The sequence below is a fragment of the Scyliorhinus canicula genome, chromosome 5 (assembly GCF_902713615.1).
Source record: "Scyliorhinus canicula chromosome 5, sScyCan1.1, whole genome shotgun sequence".
NCBI classification, from domain to species: Eukaryota; Metazoa; Chordata; class Chondrichthyes; order Carcharhiniformes; family Scyliorhinidae; genus Scyliorhinus; species Scyliorhinus canicula.
The window spans coordinates 35,614,837-35,634,314 of record NC_052150.1 but is presented as its reverse complement, the minus strand read 5'-3'; the positions used below and the strand labels follow the sequence as shown (position 1 = coordinate 35,634,314).

The following is a 19,478-nucleotide window of genomic DNA, read 5'->3' as shown; positions in this document are numbered from 1 at the left end:
TAAAATATTGAATACAATTCATGAACTCAATTTACCTTAGAAAGATCGGACTACAATCTATTTTGTTAAATCTTCACAATACAAAAATGTTTGAAACAAATTTCGTTTTTTAAAAATCAGAAATGCAAATTGTGAACTGGATTATTCTTTTCTTCAATTTATCAAATGTACAATTTCCAATATAATTTATGAATTTTTTACTTTAAGTTGTTTCAGCAAAATATTCATTTCATTTATAACTAACCATTTAATTAAATAATGTCAAGTAATTTTTATCTCTGCTCTTGCTTATCGTTCTCAGATACTTCAAAGTATTCCCCTGAATTATTTAAGTTTTAATTCTCGCTGTAGCTCTGCTCACTTATTCTTTTCAGTTCCAATTGTTTTTTTAAAAATTCATTTACAAGATGTGGTTAGGCCAGCATTTATTGCCCATTGTTCCAGTATTTTGTCCCAGCAACAGCAAAGGAATGGCAATATATTTCTAAGTCAGTGAATGACTTGGATGGGAACCTCCAGGTGGTGGGGTTCCCAGGTATCTGCTGCTCTTGTCCTTCTAGATCAGGGGTGGGCAAACTTTTCCGTGCAAGGGCCGCATTCAGAAATTCACAATTCACAAAGGGCCGCATAGTATATTAAGTAAAATAATTACTTCACCCGGTTATGATTCTGGGCGCCTCATATAGAACATAGAACAGTACAGCACAGAACAGGCCCTTCGGCCCTCGACGTTGTGCCAAGCAATGATCACCCTACTCAAGTCAACGTATCCACCCTATGCCAGTAAGTAATCCAACAGCCCCCCCACCCATTAACCTTTAAAAAAAAAATTTAAAAAAAAAAATTTTTGTTTTTTTAGAAAATATTTTTTTTTTTTTTTTGTAATGACTTGGTGGGCCGCAGAAATACCTTTGGCGGGCCGCATGCGGCCTGCGGGCCGTAGTTTGCCCACCCCTGTTCTAGATGGTAGTGGTCGTGGGTTTGGAAGATGCTGATTAAGGAACCTTGGTGAGTTACTGCTTGTCAGCACAAGCTTGCATATTGTCCAGGTCTTGCTGCATTTTGACGCGGTCTGCTTCATTATCTTCATTACCGTGGGCAGCACGGTAGCATAGTGGTTAGCACAATTGCATCACAGCTCCACGGTCCCAGGTTCGATACCCGGCTTGGGTCACTGTCTGTGCGGAGTCTGCACGTTCTCCCCGTGTGTGCGTGGGCTTCCTCCGGGTGCTCCGGTTTCCTCCCACAGTCCAAAGATGTGCAGGTTAGGTGGTTTGGCCATGCTAAATTGTCCTTAGTGTCCAAAATTGCCCTTAGTTTTGGGAGGGGTAACTGGGTTATGGGGATAGGGTGGAGGTGTGGGCTTGGGTTGGGTGCTCTTTCCAAGAGCCGGTGCAGACTCGATGGGCCGAATGGCCTCCTTCTGCACTGTAAATGCTATGAATCTATGAGTCGCGAATGGTGCTCAACATTATGCAGCCATCCGCAAACATTCCCACTTCTGACCTTATGATGGAAGGCAGGTCGTTGATGAAGCAGCGGAAGACGATTGGGTCTAGGTCACTACCCTGAGGAACTCCTGCAGTGATGTCCTGGTGCTGAGATGATTGATCATCAACCACCACAACCACCTTGGATAAAAGAAAATTACTGCGGATGCTGGAACCTGAAACGAAAGGGACAATGCTGGAAAATCTCAGCAGGTCTGGCAGCATCTGTAGGGAGAGAAAAGAGCTAACGTTTCAAGTCCGATGACTCTTTGTCAAAGCTAACAGACAGAGAGAGTGGGAAATATTTATACTGTGGAGTGAGAATGAAAGATCCTTTGTGCCAGGTATGAATCCAATCAGCGGAGAGCTTTCCCCCTGATTTCCATTGACTCCAGTTTAGCTAGGGCTCCGTGATGCCATACTCGGTCAAATGCTGCCTTGATGTCAAGGGGAGTCACTCTCACCTCACCTCTGGCATTCAACACGTAGGTCCATGTTTGAACCAAGGCTGTAATGACGTCAGGAGATGAGTGACCCAGGGGGAACCCAAACTGAGCGTCCGTGAGCAGGCTATTGCCGAGTAAGTGCCGCTTGATAGCACTGTTAATGACTCCTTCCATCACTTTGCTGATGATGGAGAGTAGACTGATAGGGCGGTAGTTGGATTTGTCCTGTTTCTTGTGTACAGGACACACCTAGGCAACTTTCCATATTGCCGGGTAGGTGCCAGTGTTGTAGCTCTACTGGAACGGCTTGGCTAGGGGTATGGCAAGATCTGGACCACAAGTCTTCAGTACTAATGCCGGAATATTATCAGGACCCATAACCGTTGCAGTATCGAGTGCCTTCAGTTGTTTCATGATATCACGTGGAGTGAATCGTATTGGCTGAAGACTTACATTTGTCATGCTGGGGACCTCTGGAGGAGACCGAGATGGATCTTCCACTCGGCACTTCATAGATTTTACAGTGCAGAAGGAGGCCATTCAGCCCATCGAGTCTGGACCAGCTCTTGGAAAGAGCACCCTACCCAAGGTCAACACCTCCACCCCATCCCCATAACCCAGTAACCCCACCCAACACTAAGTGCAATTTTGGACACTAAAGGCAATTTATCATGGCCAATCCACCTAACCTGCACAACTTTGAACTATGGGAGTAAACCGGAGCACCCGGAGGAAACCCACGCACACACGGGGAGGATGTGCAGATTCCGCACAGACTTCTGATTGAAGGTTGTTGCGAATGCCTCAATCTTGTCTTTTGCACATATGTGCTGGGTTCCTCCATCATTGAGGATGGGGATATTTGTGGAGCCTCCTCCTCCAGTGAGTTGTTTAATAGTCCACCACCATTCACAGCTGGATGTGGTAGGATTGCAGAGCTCAGATCTGATGTGTTGGTTGTGGAATCGCTTAGCTCTGTCTATTACTTGCTGCTTATGCTGTTTGGCACACATTTTTAAAAAAATGTTTACATAAACTTAGTGTACCCAATTATATATTTTTTCCAATTAAGGGACAATTTAGCGTGGCCAATCCACCTAACCTGCACATCTTTGGGTTGTGGGGGTGGAACCCACGCAGACATGGTGAGAATGTGCAAACTCCACACGGTCAGTGACCCAGGGCCGGGATTCAAACTCAGGTCCTCAGCACGGCAGTCCCAGTGCTATCCCCTTCCACATGCTGCCCTTACTGTTTGGCACACACGTAGTCCTATGTTGTAGCTTCACAGGGTGCCACCTCATTTTTCGGTATGCTTGATGTTGCTCCTGGTCATGTTCTCCTGCGCTCTTCATTGAACCAGGGTTGATCCCCTGGCTTGGTGGTAATGGTACAGTGCGGGATATGCCAGGCCATGAGGTTGCAGATTGTGGTTGAATATAATTCTGCTGCTGCTGATGGCCCAAAGCGCTTCATGGATGCCCAGTCTTGAGTTGCTAGATCTCTTTGAAGTCAATCCATTTATCATGTTGGTAGTGCCACACAGCACAATGGAGGGTATCTTCATTGTGGAGATGGGACTTTGTCTCCACAAGGACTGTGTGGTGGTCACTTCTACCGAGACTGTCATGGGCAGATGCACCTGCAACACGCAGACTGGTGAGTGTGGTGAATTCATACTGTATTGTAATTCACACTGTTTTGTATTGCATAGTATTATGTCCTTGTGGGCTCTGTCTGTGAGCCGTTGCGCGGCTCTGCCATAGGGGGAAATGAGGAGCTTGTACAGGGCTCCACCTTCTGCTCCGCCCATGGCTCCGCCCATGGCCCCTCCCACTACTGGAAGTATAAAGTGCTGCAGCCGTGAGCCTGCTCTCAGTTTTTCTGGTCGCAGGCAGGCTCAGTTGTAAGAGTATTAAAACCACAGTTTACTTCCCATCGTGTTCTGAGTGAATTGATGGTCTCATCAATTTAATACTCTTAGAAAACTTGAAGACAACTACTATGGAATCAGTCCTCAAATCTGATCGACTAGAACTCGACCCGCAGGCTCAGAGGCGAAGGAAATCTTCCTACACTGGCTTCGGTGTTTCATGGCCTACCTGGCTGAATCAAGCACATCCGAGACTACAGAGGAGCAGGAACTCAGGCTACTGCACGCAAGGGCGGAGCCATGGGCATCACCCATGCCACCGGACCGGCGCAACTTGTAGGCCCATCACCCCCGCCGGACTTGATTTATTTACAGGGGGTGAATGTGGTGAATTCATACTGTATTGTAATTAACACTGTTTTGTATTGCATAGTATTATGTCCTTGTGGGCTCTGTCTGTAACCCGTTGCACGGCTCTGCCCATAGGGGGAAATGAGGAGCTTGTACAGGGCTCCACCCATGGCTCCGCCCATGGCCCCTCCCACTACCTGAAGTATAAAGTGCTGCAGCCGAGAGCCTGCTCTCAGTTCTTCTGGTCGCAGGCAGGCTCAGTTGTAAGAGTATTAAAACCACAGTTTACTTCCAATCGTGTTCTGAGTGAATTGATGGTCTCATGAGTGAGGATGAGGTCCAGTATGTGTTTTCCTCTTGTTGGTCCCCTTACTACCTGCTGCAGCCCCAGTCTAGCAGCTATGTCCTTTAGGAACTGGCCAGTTCGGTCTGTGGTGGTACTACCGAGCTACTCTTGGTGATGGACATTGAAGTCTCTCACCCAGAGCATATTCTGCGCTCTTGCCATCCTCAGTACTTCCTTCAAGTGGTGTTCAACATGGAGGAGTACCGATTCTTTAGCTGATGGTGGCCGGTACGTGGTAATCAGCAGGAGCTTTCCTTTCCCATGTTTAACCTGAAGCCATGAGACTTCCTGGGGTCCAGAGTTGATGCTGAGGACTGATGCACAATCAATGGACACGAAACGTAGGAGTAGTCCGAATCTAAGGCTTTAATCAGCAAGAAGTGAGCCCAGCAGTCCCTCCCGACTGTATACCACTGTGCCGCCACCTCTGTTTGGTCTGTCCAGCCGGTGAGACAGGACATACCCAGAAATGGTAATTGTGCCATCTGGGATATTGTCTGAAAGATTAAGGGCTGGATTCTCCATTCCTGAGTCTAAGTGCTGACGCCTACGGAGGATCCGTGGAGTTCCACATTAGAAAGATCAGTGCCACACCCCCACCAATTCTGCTACCGGTGAGCAGCTAGCACCGGCGCCTTGTGGAACATCAGCAGAATACATGAAAAATGGTGTGGGAATCGCCAGGTCCATGGTGCACTCGCAGGGCTGACAAACTGCAACTGTGCTCAGACCATACACCCCTCCCCCCCACACACACACACTGATCGCGGCCGGAAAGATGGCACTGGTTCTGCTGGACCGCCCACATGGCTGATGGGTCGCTGCGGCCAGAGGGCACCCAAGGGTGTGCCATGGGGGGGTGGGGGGTCACCAATACGACCCAGGGCACCAGGTTTATAGAGGGCTGTCATGGCATGCACAGCCGCATGGCTGCCCTTGCCGGCTGCGGTAATGTTGTTGCGAACCCACACACCCCGACCCCACAGCCCACCTCCTGGCCCCCCACTACTCCTCCCAGTCCTGGCAGAAGCCCCTCTGTCCAGCGGCATGACTGTCGGTGAAGTATAGTGGTGCTGGACACTGTCTGCACGCCCTCTCTCAGGTTCCACGCCAGGTTCACGACCTTTGAGAGCACAGGAGGACTACGCAGTCAGGAACTCGGCCCATCGGAGGTGGAGCATCGCGGGTGGGTTACTAATGAGATGCAAACGGGGTTGCAACTACGTCACAATTATGCCATTTTTTAGGAGACGGAGCATCGCGATTCAGTGTCAGCCGCGATTTCGGCGTCGGGTGTTATTCTCTGCCCGATCGCATGCCCTGATTTACGGCCAAGATTCTGTGAGTATGACTATGTCAGGCTGTTGTTTAACCAGTCTCCCAACTTTGGCATAAGCCTCCAGATGTTAGTAAGGAGGACTTTGCAGGGTCGACCGGGCTGGGTCTGCGATTGTCGTTTCCGGTGCCTGGTTTGATGCCGGGTGGTCTGGCCGGTTTCATTTCTTTTTTATGTTTTTGTAGCAGTTGAATACAACTGAGTGGCTTGCTATGCCCTTTCAGAGGGCATTTAAGAGTCAACCAGATTGCTGTGGGTCTGGAGACATATGTAGGCTAGACCAGATGGGTTTTTATGACAATTGATAATGGTTTCACGGACATCATTAGATTTTTAGTTCCAGATATTTTGTTGAGTTTAAATTCCACCAGCCGGGCCCCCCAGATCATTATCTTGGGTTTCTGGGATGACTAGTCCGAATTACTAGCAGTAATTGACCTCAAAATGTTTAAATTAATTTAGAATTATCTTCTCCTGCTCACACACTCTGTTAAATTTCTCCACCCCACCTCACTCCTTCCTGTCCTTCCGCTTTCTACCAATTATCTGACTACGTCGCCTTTATTTATGCACCCCCTCCCAGAAGGATGACTTGAGCCTCATTCCTCTCGCCCCACCTATGAATGGCTGATGTGAGTTTGGCACCTATTTCTGAAGCCCTCATGTTGCACCTGCCTAGAAACATGTAGTAAACACTCGCTCTTGACTCTGGTGCTTACGCCACTGACCAACACCAGAGGCAACACTCTGATTGATGAAGTGTGGGGTATTCAAACCCTACGTCACCGATGAATAGTGGCAGTCGTGTGTACCATCTATAAAATGCACTGCAGTAACTCACCAAGGTCCCTGAACAGCACCTTCCAAAAACAAGACCACTATCATCTAGAAGGACAAGAGCAGCAGATCCCTGGGAACCTCACCACCTGGACGTTCCCCTCCAAGTCACTCACCACCCTGACTTTGATATATAGCTCCGTTCCTTCACTGTTTGCTGGGGCAACCATCCTGGAACTCCCTCCCTAAAAGCACGGTGGGTGTCCCTACACCTCAAAGAGTATCCCAGGCCATTAGAGACTCTGAGCAGTCAGGCTCAGGGCAGTGTGGTACCCTCGCACTCCTTCTGACAGCTGTGCACATTGGCGCTGCCAACCTGGCACTTTGGCAGTGCCACCCAGGCATCCTGCCAATGCCACCCTGACACTGCCAGGGTGCCCAGGTGGCACTGTCAGGCTGGCAGGGGCACTGCCAGGGTGCCAGGCTAGCAGTGCCAAGGTGCCAGGTTGCCCATGTCAGGGATTGGGCCCGGGGTGCCTTGCCCTTAAGTGGTGGGTTGAGGGGGGGTTTGAGGACCCCTAAGAGGTAAGCTGGTGCGGGCGGGGTGGAGTGGAGGTTGCGGTGGGATGGGTGAAGGTGTCGAAAGATAGGGCGGCATTTAAAAATGGCGCCCCGATCTCCAAATCCTCTTCCTGCACTGTGAGTTGACGTAAGTGCGGCCTCGGCAGTGCGTTCCTCACGGAGGACAAAAGAAATGGCGAAGTGCTGTTAAAGACTCTGTTTCAGTCCCATTAAATCTTTTTCATGTTGTTAAGCAGTCTATCGTAGAGAAGGATTCACGTATATCAAACCAGGAAGTTCAAAGAATATATATCCTTCACTTTTAATTTCAAGTCTATGCAGGGGTGGACTGCCATGGGAAGGTGGGGGGAGAGGCACTGGGTGTGGCGGGGGGGGGGGGTTGCAACCGCACGTGGCACCACCATGCCAACCCCTGGATCTGTGTACCCATTCCGAGGGCAACCCTTGTCCATACCTGTCTGCCCCACTGACCACCCATAACCTCCACTGACTGCCAAGGCCTCTAGCGGTGCAGCTGAAGGCGAGTGATAATAGGGATTTGGTAATCGTGGTTAAGTAAGCACTTCACACAACCCAAGTTGATTCCCATGGGTGAGCGGGCCATGTAGCATGTGGGAATCATTGCTTAGCATCCCAATCAGATCATGATGCCTGGACACTGTGCCTGAACTCTGCGGGAGGCAACACCACACACGCAGCAGCCAACATCTGGGAGGGGGGATCAATGGGGGAATGGAGGGTCCTGAGGTGGCAGCCACTGCTGTTTATCATTCCAACACCCTCTCCCAATTCCTCACAGATATTGAACGGTATGGATGGTATTTTGGACCCCGCAGAACAGGCCCTAATGGTGTTTTTGGTAGGCCAGGCACTGGAGACGGCGCCAGTGTCTGCAGATGATCGAGGCCCACGTGTCGGACCCCGCCCCACACCCAGAGGGCGAGGCCTGCAACGGTCTAGGGTGTACACACATCGCTGGTCGTTCGAGCAGATAATGGACAGCCCGTGCCGCTCAACAAGGAGACGGTGCGGCACCTGTGCCATGTCCTGTACAGACTTGGCACCACGTAGAGGAGGAGGACACCCATTCCCAGTGGCCATCAAGGTCACCGCAGCTCTGAACCGTTATCCCTTGGGATAATTCCGGGGCTCGAGCAGGGACCTGGGTGGCATCTCGCAGGCTACAGCCCACAGGTGCATCCACCAGGTCACAGATGCCCTGTTTGCCCGAGCAGAAAGACTATATCAACTTTGACATGGACCAAGCCCAATAATTCTCCACTCTACGGATAATGTTGCCCCACTCTCCCCCCCCCCCCCCCCCCCCCCCCCCCCCCGGCCCTCTCCTCCCGTTTCCCCGGTACCCTCAGTGATCCTCAATGTGCTTAACCTTCCTTGCTTTACCGCCATGTCTAGGTGTGTCCCCGGGATGCACATCTGAGGAGGAGGCAGCCAGCTGTGTACCATGTCCCGTGGCCTTGATACCTCTGGCGGGCGCCCTCTGGGGGCTCTTGTCGATGGTACATGCACAGCCGTGCTGCCCTGTCCCATGTGCTGACATTGAGATGCGGCCTCATCAGAGGAGTGGAAGTCGCGGGAGCTGGTGGCCAACATCTCCACTCCAGGGGAAGGGTCCGTGTTGGCATCCAGCTCCGTTTCCTCCCTCTCGGTGCCCATAGGGCCCCAGGGTTCACTTTAGGATGGAGGGGCAGCTGGTTTGAGCCCCGGTTGCCCTTTTGTCTTCTGGCTCTGAGCGGGAGGAGACGGAGCTGGGGCCCAGCATCTAGCTGGGATTCAGCTGGGTCCTGGAGTCCAGCAGACGTCCGACTGCTGTCTCATCTGGGCGTTCCTGCCTCCACCTGATGTACTTCAGCGACTGTGTGGTGCCCCAGAAGCCTGTCCACTAACGTTTTCTACAGAGATGCATGTATCTGCACTTGTGAAGGGTGGGGATGACAGCCGTGATGCATCGATTCTGCTTTCCTCGGAGCTCTCCTCCGAGGTAGTCCGCAGTTACTCTCATACAATGAAAGGCATTTTACAGTGAGGCTAACAATGTAACAGTGAAAGTTCTTGTTAAATCAATTGATTACAATTTAGAAGTCCCTCAACAGCACACCCTCTGGAAAAGCATAGAATCACTGACAGCAAATTCTGGATTTTCTCAATATCCTGCAAATGTGCGAACTCCAGAAGTTGTTGTCAGTTTCAGTGGAGTTATGACAATGAATGCTAATAGTTTTGCTATTGTTACATTGTAAAATCTTGAACTTTGTATTGCTATGAGAAAATGAGCACTTTACAGTCACTTTCCCCTGACATTAAGCATTTATTCCCAGGATGTTGGTGCTCTATGTGAGCAAACCTGTCTGCACAGTGCTCTTACTGTGAATAGAACACGGTTCCGTGGCCAGATGAGCCGAAATATAATTTTTGGTTACATTTCATGTCTTACAACTAATGGTCTCTACCACGGTCCAGATTCTGTGGCCATTTGCTCGTTTATAGGTGCCAGACTCTCATGTAGATGCATTTTCAGCAGATTGCCTCAAAGTGGTTTATGGTTCAGTATGGTCCAATGCAGAAATGACAAACCAGAAGCAGTCATGAGATATTTTAAGTGTTGATTTGAAAAATTCCCAATTATGATTAGCCCATTTTGTTAACAATATCTAATAACTCGGGAGATATCTTGCACCTTGGTGTTGACAAATTTCTTAATTCTCTGATTGCTAAAAATCAAGAGACACCAGGAGGTTGGTGAAGACAACAAAAAGATTTGTGAAGAAACAACCTCTGTACTGATTGCTAGGACTGGCAACAGATAGAAAAAGTATCATTTTTACATTGGAATAAGATTTCTGGAATTTGTCTTGTGGAATGTGTGTTTAATTTATTGCAACAGCATGTGAACAGAGATTTTCACAATAACTTCATTGCAGTGTTAATGTAAGCCGACTTGTGACACTAATAAATATTATTATACTGAACGTATTAGTATAATATATATATTTTGACCACTGGTGTAAAATACTTTTCAAATGTTCCAGGCCTTCCAGATTGAGAAGAGCAGTAGACTGCGTAAAAGGGTAACTGAGCAGACACTTCAATATGAAGGTGGCAATATTTTTAAAAAATCAATTAAAAAAATTTAAAAACAGCCAGGCGACCACTGTGGCAAAAGATTGTTGGGAGGGAGGCGTGATGGTTGAAGGGAGTTCTCTACAGGGCAGCCTTTGGATGCCCCTGCTCCAGACAGGCAGGGAAGTTCTGCAGGCCTGCTTGGAGTGCTAGTATACTGGCCTTTCCCTGGGTGCATGCCTCCAGAGAGTTCAACTGCATATACACTCACCCAGCTTTAGGTTGGGAACTGGAGGTTAACTGAAACGTACAAGTCGGCCTCCTTTGTATATTGTGAACAAGATTCTTAATTGACCTAATCGTCTGCCACCTCATCAAGGTGCAAAACCCTGCTGGACCCCAAATTCACCTCCCTTAAAATGGCCAGCATCAAAAGCACGGTCAGGAACCCTGCAAGCCAACTGGCGGCAATAGTTTGGGGCCCCGTCTGCCTCCATTCCCGATCTTGGTGAAATTTCTTCCCTGGGAGGCTATAAACCAGATACCTAAAACATACTTGAATTTGTGACAGTATATGACAAATTGTGTTGTCCTGGGAGCGGTGTTTTCAGAACCTCAAAATGTATCATGGAGTTCAACCAACTTCTCCCTTTAATGGATTATTGCTTTTCCAGCACACGGCTTGTTCTCCAGGTGTGGTATTACAATTATGGACACGTGGGTTTTTAAACACAAAACAATGTTTATTCCATGAATTCCACTTAACCTTTTAAATAAACATTGGATCACTTAACACCCCTTCAAAGATAACCCCGAAAATAATACAACACTAAATAATCCCTCAAAATGTTCCTTCAAACCTTCAAAAGACTTAACACCTTTAAACAGAAATACATCAGGTTAAAGACATTACTATTATGAGTTTAAATCACCCAAATTATTCAGAGATAGTCTTTCATGGCAGAGATCACAGCAGAATCCAGCTCACTGCAAAAACACAGACACACCCAAGCTCTTTTCCTCCATGCAGCTCTCAGCAAACCAGCCAGGCACTTTTCAGCGGCTCTCTCTCAAACTGATACTAAAAGCAGAAGTGAGCTCAGCTCCCCCCACCCTCTGACATCACTTCAGTAATATGAGTGGCTCTATTTCTTAAAGGTACATTGCTTAAACATGCATTTCTTAAAGGTACTCTCACATGACAGTGTCATATATTTACAATTTTACACAAATATGGAGGTTTCACTGAAGTGTTGAAAACTTTGGGTTGGTTTGTATTGCTGCTCCAATATGTATACTTTGGTTGAATCAAACTGGGAAATAGAGCGTATCTCCTTACAAGGGGAAACACAGACTACTGCAAAAAGCTGAGCTAACTTTCAAAATAAACGTGGCTAAATTCAGAAAGCAAGCCCTCCCAAAAAAAACTCTGTTTTGTTCTCCAGAGCTACTTGCAAGGGACAGATGTCTGCCTCTAGCCAATACAGTGACTGTGGTAAGTCATTTTCTGATGTTCCAAATATGTTTATTACAGACTTGATTTCTTGAAACACCTGCTTTTTAAAAAAAAAATGCCTGTTTTAAAACTGTCACATAGTGATGTCGGTAAGATAGAATGACCCAAAGTTTTATGCCAGTTCAGAGGACACGATTTAACTGCCTTGTTGTGTCCGACTTGGTGTCGGGACGAGGCCGTTGAATCTCGTGAGAGGACACTCGTGAGATTTGAGACACTCAATGCCTCGCGAGATTTAACAGGGTCTCACGAGACATTGGAATCATTGGGCATGATCCAGATCAGCATATGTAAATGAGCCATGCCTATGAATCTTGCCAGTGCACCATTTAGTACTGGTTTCAACAAACATGGACCAGTGGTGATGTCTCTTCTAGGGGGTCTGCCAGGCCATTAGAGACCCTTGGGTGGTTAGGGACAGGTCAGGGAACCCTGGGACTCCCTCTGACACTTGGGAACCTTGACGCTGCCAGGCTGGCAGGGGCACTGCCAGGGTTCTCAGGTGCCAGGTTGGCAGTGCCTGGGGTTGGGGCATTATCAGGTGGAGGGGAGGTGAGGGTGTGTTTCTGGGGGCCTTCCTCAGGTTGTAGGAGAGAGGTATCGAAACAGGGAGGAGATTGGGGCAGCCAGACAAAATGCCGCCCCAATCTACGAGGAGCCTTTCTTGCTTGACTCGCCTGCAGGAAATTACTAAGTGCGGCCTTTGCGGAGAGAAATTCCCCGAGGCCAAAAGAAACAGCAAAGTGTCGTTAAATAGCGGGCTGTTTCTTGACACTGCTAAACATGCCCAAAACCGGTTAAATCGAGCCCAGAGTACCTCTTCACTGCTATGAATGTGCTGGAATTGGTGATAATTCTAAAATGATCTAAAGTGTCTGATGGTTGAAACATCTAATTTCAACAAGAAATTTCTTTATGACTGAACTGCTTTTCTATTTTCTGAATTGGTATCCTGTATCAGAGGTTTTCAGATATTTTAGTCCTGATATATTATGTGTCAAGTATCCATTCCTGGCCCCTTCCCAACTCTCATCCACATGTGGATGATTGGTCAGAGCTACCAGGTCTATTCAATAGCCAAAAATTGAGGCTCTGTGTTCTTGTTGTCTCGTGGATCCCTGATGTTGATAGCTTGGAAAGGTGAGGGCTGGGATTCTCCAAAATCCTGGCTAAGTGTTGACGCCAGCGTAAACACTGGAGTGTTTCACGCCGGCGTCAATGTGCCTCTTGGCCCAGCGATTCAGTGGCCCACAGGGGGCCAGCACGTCGCCAAAGTGCTTCACGCAGCTCCGGTGCCTGTATGCGGCTAGCACTGCCGGCGCGGGTCCGCACATGCGCGCGGCGGCCGTTTTTGTGCTAGCGTATATGCGTGATGCCTGTTTCTGCACCGCGCATGCATGTGATGGCCGTTTCTGCGCCGCCGCATGCACGTGGTGTCGGTTTCCACGCCGGCGCAGCGCAACATGATGTAGCGACACAGCAGGTCCGCGCGTAAGTAGGTCGGCCCCCCCCCCCCCCCCCCCCCCCCCCCCCCAGATCGCACGCCTCCGCCGATCGGCAGAAGCCCATTCTATGTACAGCGCAGGAATATGCCACTAGGCCCTCCAAAGGGTGGGGCTTTCTGAACCACCAATGGCTTATTTTGCGGCAGCAGAGGCATTCCGTTATTGGATGTGGAAGGGACCTTCTTGTCCACCGTTGTTTATGGGGTTTCCAGGGCACTTGCGGCGGGGGCTCGCCGTTGGTGGGACTGGACGATCCCGCAGGCAGGAATGGCCAGAAAATCCTGCCCATAATGTCTCTTGACTGATGTTGCAAATTTCAATGGAGCGCAAGCAGCAGTTACCCAACATTTGAATTTTCCAATCCAAGTTCAGACATCTAAAATTGTCTCCTACTAACCTGAACGGTAACTCCCCCAACTGGCCCTCCTGACCTCTTGCCTGGACTACAAACATCTCACTCTTCGTCATATTCAATTTGTATCCTGAAAACCGCCTGAATTCCCCCAGAATCGCCATAATCTCCCTCATCCCTGCCCCTGTATTTGCTACATATAGGAGTAAGTCATCCGCATACAGCGATAGCCTATGCTCCCCCCCTCCCCCCAACCAGCTCTTCCCAGCCCCTAGAAGCTCTCAGAGCAATTGTCAGCAGCTCTATGGCAAACGCAAACAGCAGTGGGGAGAAAGGACATTCCTGTCTTGTCCCCCAGTCAGCCTAAAATAGTCCGAGGCCGTCTTATTCGTCCTTACACTGGCCTGCGGGACCTGGTACAACAGCCTGGCCCAGTCGATAAAGCCCCTGCCAAACCCAAACTGCCCCAACACCTCCCATAGATAGTCCCACTCTACTCGGTCAAACGCCTTCTCCGCGTCCATGGCCACAACTACCTCAACTTCCCTTCTCTCCGGGGGCATCATAATCACATTAAGCAGCCTTCTTATATTGGCTACCAACTGCCTACCCTTTACAAATCCGGTTTAGTCCTCCATAATCACCTCTGGCACACAATCTTCAATCCTGGAGGCCAACACCATGGCCAGCAACTTAGCGTCCACATTTAGCAACGAGATCGGCCTATAGGACCCACATAGCTCCGGGTTCTTGTCCCGCTTCAATATTAATGAGATCGTGGCTTGTGACATCGTCGCGGGCAGCACCCCTCTATCCCTCGCCTCGATAAAAACCTTAACCTGCAACGACCCTAATATCCCCGAAAATTTATTGTAAAATTCAACCGGGAACCCGTCTGGCCCCGGAACTTTACCCGACTGCATCGCCTTTAAACCCTCAGATATTTCTTTGGCCCCCAACTCGCCCACCAGCCCCCTACCCACCCTTGGAAAGGTCAACCCGTCCAGAAAGCGTTTCATCTCCTAGGGCACCGTGCGGGGTTCCGAGCAATAGAGTCCGCTATAAAAGTCCTTAAATGCCCTGTTTAGCCCAGCCAAGTCCCCTACCAGGTTCCCATCTCCGTAAACCACCTTATCAATTCCCCTGGCCACCTCCCTCTTCTGTTGGCCTTCTCTCCATATTCATACAATGTCCCCCTCGCTTTTCTAAGCTGCTCCACTGCCTTGCCCGTGCACAGTACCCCAAATTCAGCCTGCAGCTTCCGGTGCTTCCTTAACAGTTCCGCTCCTGAGGTCACCGCATACCTCCTGTCTACCCGTAGGATCTCCTTGATCAGTCGGTCCGTCTCTGCCCTGTCACTCCTCTCTCACCACTGCCTTCAGCGCCTCCCAGACCACCACTGCTGAGACTTCCCCTGTGCCGTTGACCTGCAGGTAGTCCTGCATGCACTTCTCCACTCTCTCGCACTGCCTCGTCCACAAACAAGCCCACGTCCAATCACCACTGCGGGCGTTGGAAGCTCTCCTCATTGGCCTGCAGTTCCACCCAGTGTGGGGCATGGTCCGAGATAGTGATGGCCGAGTACCCCGTGTCCACCACCCCCGCCAGCAGATCCCAACTCAAAATGAAAAAATCGATCTGGGAATACACTTTATGTACATGCGAGTGGAAAGAAAACTCCCAAGCAGTCGGCTGCCTAAACCTCCATGGGCCAATCCCCCCCATCTGCTCCATGAACCCTATCAGCTCCTTTGCCAATCGCTGGCACCCTCCTCACTTTCGAGCACAACCAGTCCAGGCCGGGGTCGATAACCGTATTAAAATCCCCTCCCATCACCAGTTTGTGCGAGTCCAGATCTGGTATCTTCCCCAGCACCCTCTTGATGAATTCAACATCGTCCCAGTTCGGCGCATGGACATTAAGCAATACCACCTTCTTCCCCTCCAGCTTACCGCTCATCATAACATAATGGCGCCCCCTGTCTGAAACTATACTGCCCGCCTGGAATTGCACCCACTTATTAATTAAAATTGCCACCCCTCTTGTCTTGGTATCCAGCCACGAATGGAAGACCTGACTGACTCAGCCCTTCCTCAGCCTAACTTGATCCGCCACTCTCAGGTGGGTCTCCTGCAACATCACCATGTCTGCCTTCAGAGCTCTCAGGTGCGCGAACACACGGGCCTTTTTGACCAGCCCATTCAGCCCTCTAACGTTCCAGGTGATCAGCCTGGTTGGCGGCACCGCCCCTCCCCCCTCCCCCCCCCCCCCCCCCCCCCCCACTCCCCCCCCACCCCAACGATCAGCCATCCCCCTTTCTGGGCCCGCCCATGCACTGCACCGCCATCTGCACGTCTCCAGGTAGCCCTCACCCCGGACCTCCTCTCTGTCACCGAACCCAGGTCCCTCCCTCGTCAGCAGAGTAACTCCCCCCCCCCCCCCCCTCAGCAACATCACCCGATAGCCCAACCCCTGCCCCGTATTGAACCGATACACACCCCCCACTGTGCTTCCGTGGACTATCTCACCCAGCTAGACTGGTGACCCTCGCCTCCGGCGCCGCAAAGTCTCCCACCTATTGTTCCCTATTCCCCTCCCCCCCCCCCCCCGCCCATCGAACTCACCTTCCGCATCAGACCAAAACCGAACAATCTCCTAATTACCATAGGAGACAGCCCAAGAGAGTCAGAGAACCCCACAGGAAAACCCTCAATAATACAATTTAAAGTAATACAAAATTTTAAAAAAGCCCCCACCAACCATCCCCATCAAAACACCGAAAAACACAACAAAAACCGAATATCTTTTACTCCCCATCTTCACCCAAGCTTCAAAGACAAAAAAAAAGGCAACAATCAAGCCATATATACATAGTTAAAAAAAAAGAGAAGGATAACGCCGTTTAAGTCCAAAAAGTTCTCAGTTCTGCGCCAGACCCTTCTTCTTGGCAAAATCCATCGCCTCTTTGGGCGACTTGAAGTAATGGTGCTGGTCCTCATGAGTGACCCAGAGGCGCGCCGGGTAGAGGAGCCCGAACTTCACTTTCTTCTTGAGCAGGATCTCCTTCACTTGCCTGAAGCCTGCCCTCCTTCTGGCCATCTCCAATCTCAGGTCCTGATAGATACGCAATATGCTATTGCCCCACTTGTAGCTCCTGGTAGGTTTGGCCTACTGGAGGACACACTCTTTATCCAAAAATCTTGGAACCGAACCACCATCGCCCTTGGGGGTCCCCTGGACGTGGATTCCTCGCCATCGCCCTGTACACCCTGTCCACCTCCAACTGTTGGGGAAAAGCCCCCTCCCCCAGAAGCTTTGGTACATATTTACCACAAAAACGCCAGCATCAGCCCCCTCAGCCCCTTCAGGGAGACCGACAATTTTTAAGTTCTGCCGGCGCACGCTGTTCTCCAGCTCTTCCACCTTTTCTAACAGCCTTTTCTGCTGATCCTTCAGCATCCCCACCACCAGCTCCACCACCGTTTGGTGCTCCTTCTGATCCACCAGCGCTTTCTCCAACTTCTGGATCGTCCGATCCTGGGCATCCAGCCTACGTTCCATCCGATCGACCGCCTCCTTTATTGGGTCGAGACAATCTCGTTTTTGTCTGGCGAAGCCCTCTTGGATGACCTGCATCAGCTCCTCCATCGATGGCTGGGCCGTCGCAGCGGGGGTCCGAACCTTGGCCATGTTAGCTTCAGCAGCCACTTCTACCCAGCCCTTGCTTATCTTTCTATTCCTTCCCTTACAATCCCTTGGGGTTCTCCATTCTATGCACCACTGTGTGGATCCAGTGCGTAAATGCCCGCACTTTCAAAATCAGAACTCCAAAGCCACAAAAAAGTCGGGGAAAAAGGTCCGAAGCCCTGCCAGAGTGGGAGCCACCAAGTATGCGACTTACTCTCTCATAGCCGCCACCGGAAGTCCAAGACGGACCAATTAACCTCCTGTGAGCCTCATAGAATACAAGCTTCATCAGGCCACTGGTTAAAATAACAGTCAGTGTTATAACCTGTAAGAGACCTACAGGAAGGACCAATTAGTCTCCCCGTGAGCATCATAGAATACGAGCTTCCCTGCTGATGGGCAGGGGCCCATAAATGGAACAATGGACTCTATCATAAAAGCCAGCCCAGATAAATAGCCCCGGCTGGGCCCTGGAGTGTACTGTGTATATAGTTTACTTTGTAAGAAAATAAGATCCTTACACACCTCGTTTTGGACTCTTTTGGTGACGAGGGTAAAAGGTGGAGCTACAGTTGGTATTGCTAGCTGTTGGAAGAATGGTCATCTCCTATTACACTACCAGAATAAGATTTGCACTGATTTCAAAATGCCACTCTTGGGAGACTGGATGTGTTTGATGCAAGCGTGGAAGATTAGATGCAATGCGCAGAGCGTTTGTGCTACTTTTTCAGGGCTAATGCTGTAAGTGGTGATGAGTGACAGACGGTAATACTTTTGACTGCCTGTGGAGCCCCCACCTGTGTAATAAAAAGCCTCACGTATCCCGCAGCCCCGGACTCCAAGACCTTTGATGAGCTGGTAGAACTATTAGTGAACATTATGACCCAGCACGGCTGAGAGGACCCCAAGGGAGTCTTTTATCGAGTTCTTAACATAGCAAAAATTCATGTCGTTCCTGAAGCACTGCCAAAATATATTTGGGCTAGCCCGGTCCCTATGCATTATTGGCGAAGATTGAGGCTGACTAGAGGGCCTATGGATCATTTGGCCAGTAAAATTTTCTGATTGGGCAGCACTGGTAGTCCCCGTCCTTAAATCTTACAAAACTATTCGACAATTTGGGCAGCACGATAGCACAATGGTTAGTGCTATCACATCACAACTCCAGGGTCCCAGGTTCGATTCCCAGCTTGGGTCACTGTCTGTGCGGAGTCTGCACATTCTCCCCGTGTCTGTGTGTGTTTCCTCCGGGTGCTCTGGTTTCCTCCCACAGTCCAAAGATGTGCAGGTTAGGTGGATTGGCCATGATAAATTGCCCTTAGTGTCCTAAAAAGGTTAGGTGGGGTTACGGGGATCGGGTGGAGGTGTAAGGCTTAGGTGGGGTGCTCTTTCCGAGAGCCGATGCAGACTTGATGGGCCAAATGGTCTCCTGCACTGCAAATTATATGATTCTATGAATAAATAGGGCTTCCTGATTGGATAGGTATCCAATGTCGCGAATCAAAGATTTGTGTGAGAAATTGGCTGGAGTCATTCATTTACAAAGCTTGTCATTAGTCATGCCTATCTTCAATTGGAATTAGACCCTGAGTCCAGACAATACCTGACCATAAATACCCACAGGGGCTTTTATGAGTACACTAGCATGTGGCGGTTTATTTAGATGATGTATTGGTCATGGGTATGATGGAGCGGGAGCACTTGAGCAACCTGGATGAGGTTCTTCGCTGCTTTTCAGAGTTGGGCGTCTGCCTCAAAAGAGAGAAATGCATTTCCTCGCCAGGAATCATTTACTTAGGTTGCAGCGTGGACCGGGATGGACGATACCCGGTAGAATAGAAGGTGCGAGCAATTTAACAGGACCCCACACTGGGGAACACTAGTGATGCTGCATTTCTGAGGCTAGTCAATTATTATAGAAAATTAATAATTGGACTCGCAACCTTGCTAGCCACCCTGCACTTCCTGACATAAAAAAACAGCCATGGGTGTGGAGAGCGCCACAGGAATAGGTATTTACTCAAGTCAAAAAGCAATTAACTTCATCCTACTAACTCACTATGATCCTGCCAAACTACTGATAGTAATGTGCGACATTCACATGCAGCTTTCACACAGTTGTCACACCGCATGGA

The 19,478-nt window shown here is 49.6% G+C and overlaps 1 protein-coding gene across 1 annotated transcript in view; it reads left to right on the top strand.

Annotated features, from left to right (window-relative positions):
- LOC119965902 (uncharacterized protein C7orf57-like) overlaps positions 1-19,478 on the top strand; it is a 238,225-nt gene that overhangs the window by 3,283 nt on the left and 215,464 nt on the right. Inside the window, exon 2 of the mRNA XM_038796899.1 lies at positions 11,728-11,777. Coding sequence (XP_038652827.1) covers positions 11,728-11,777 — 50 coding nt within the window. The remainder of the gene's footprint in view (positions 1-11,727; positions 11,778-19,478) is intronic.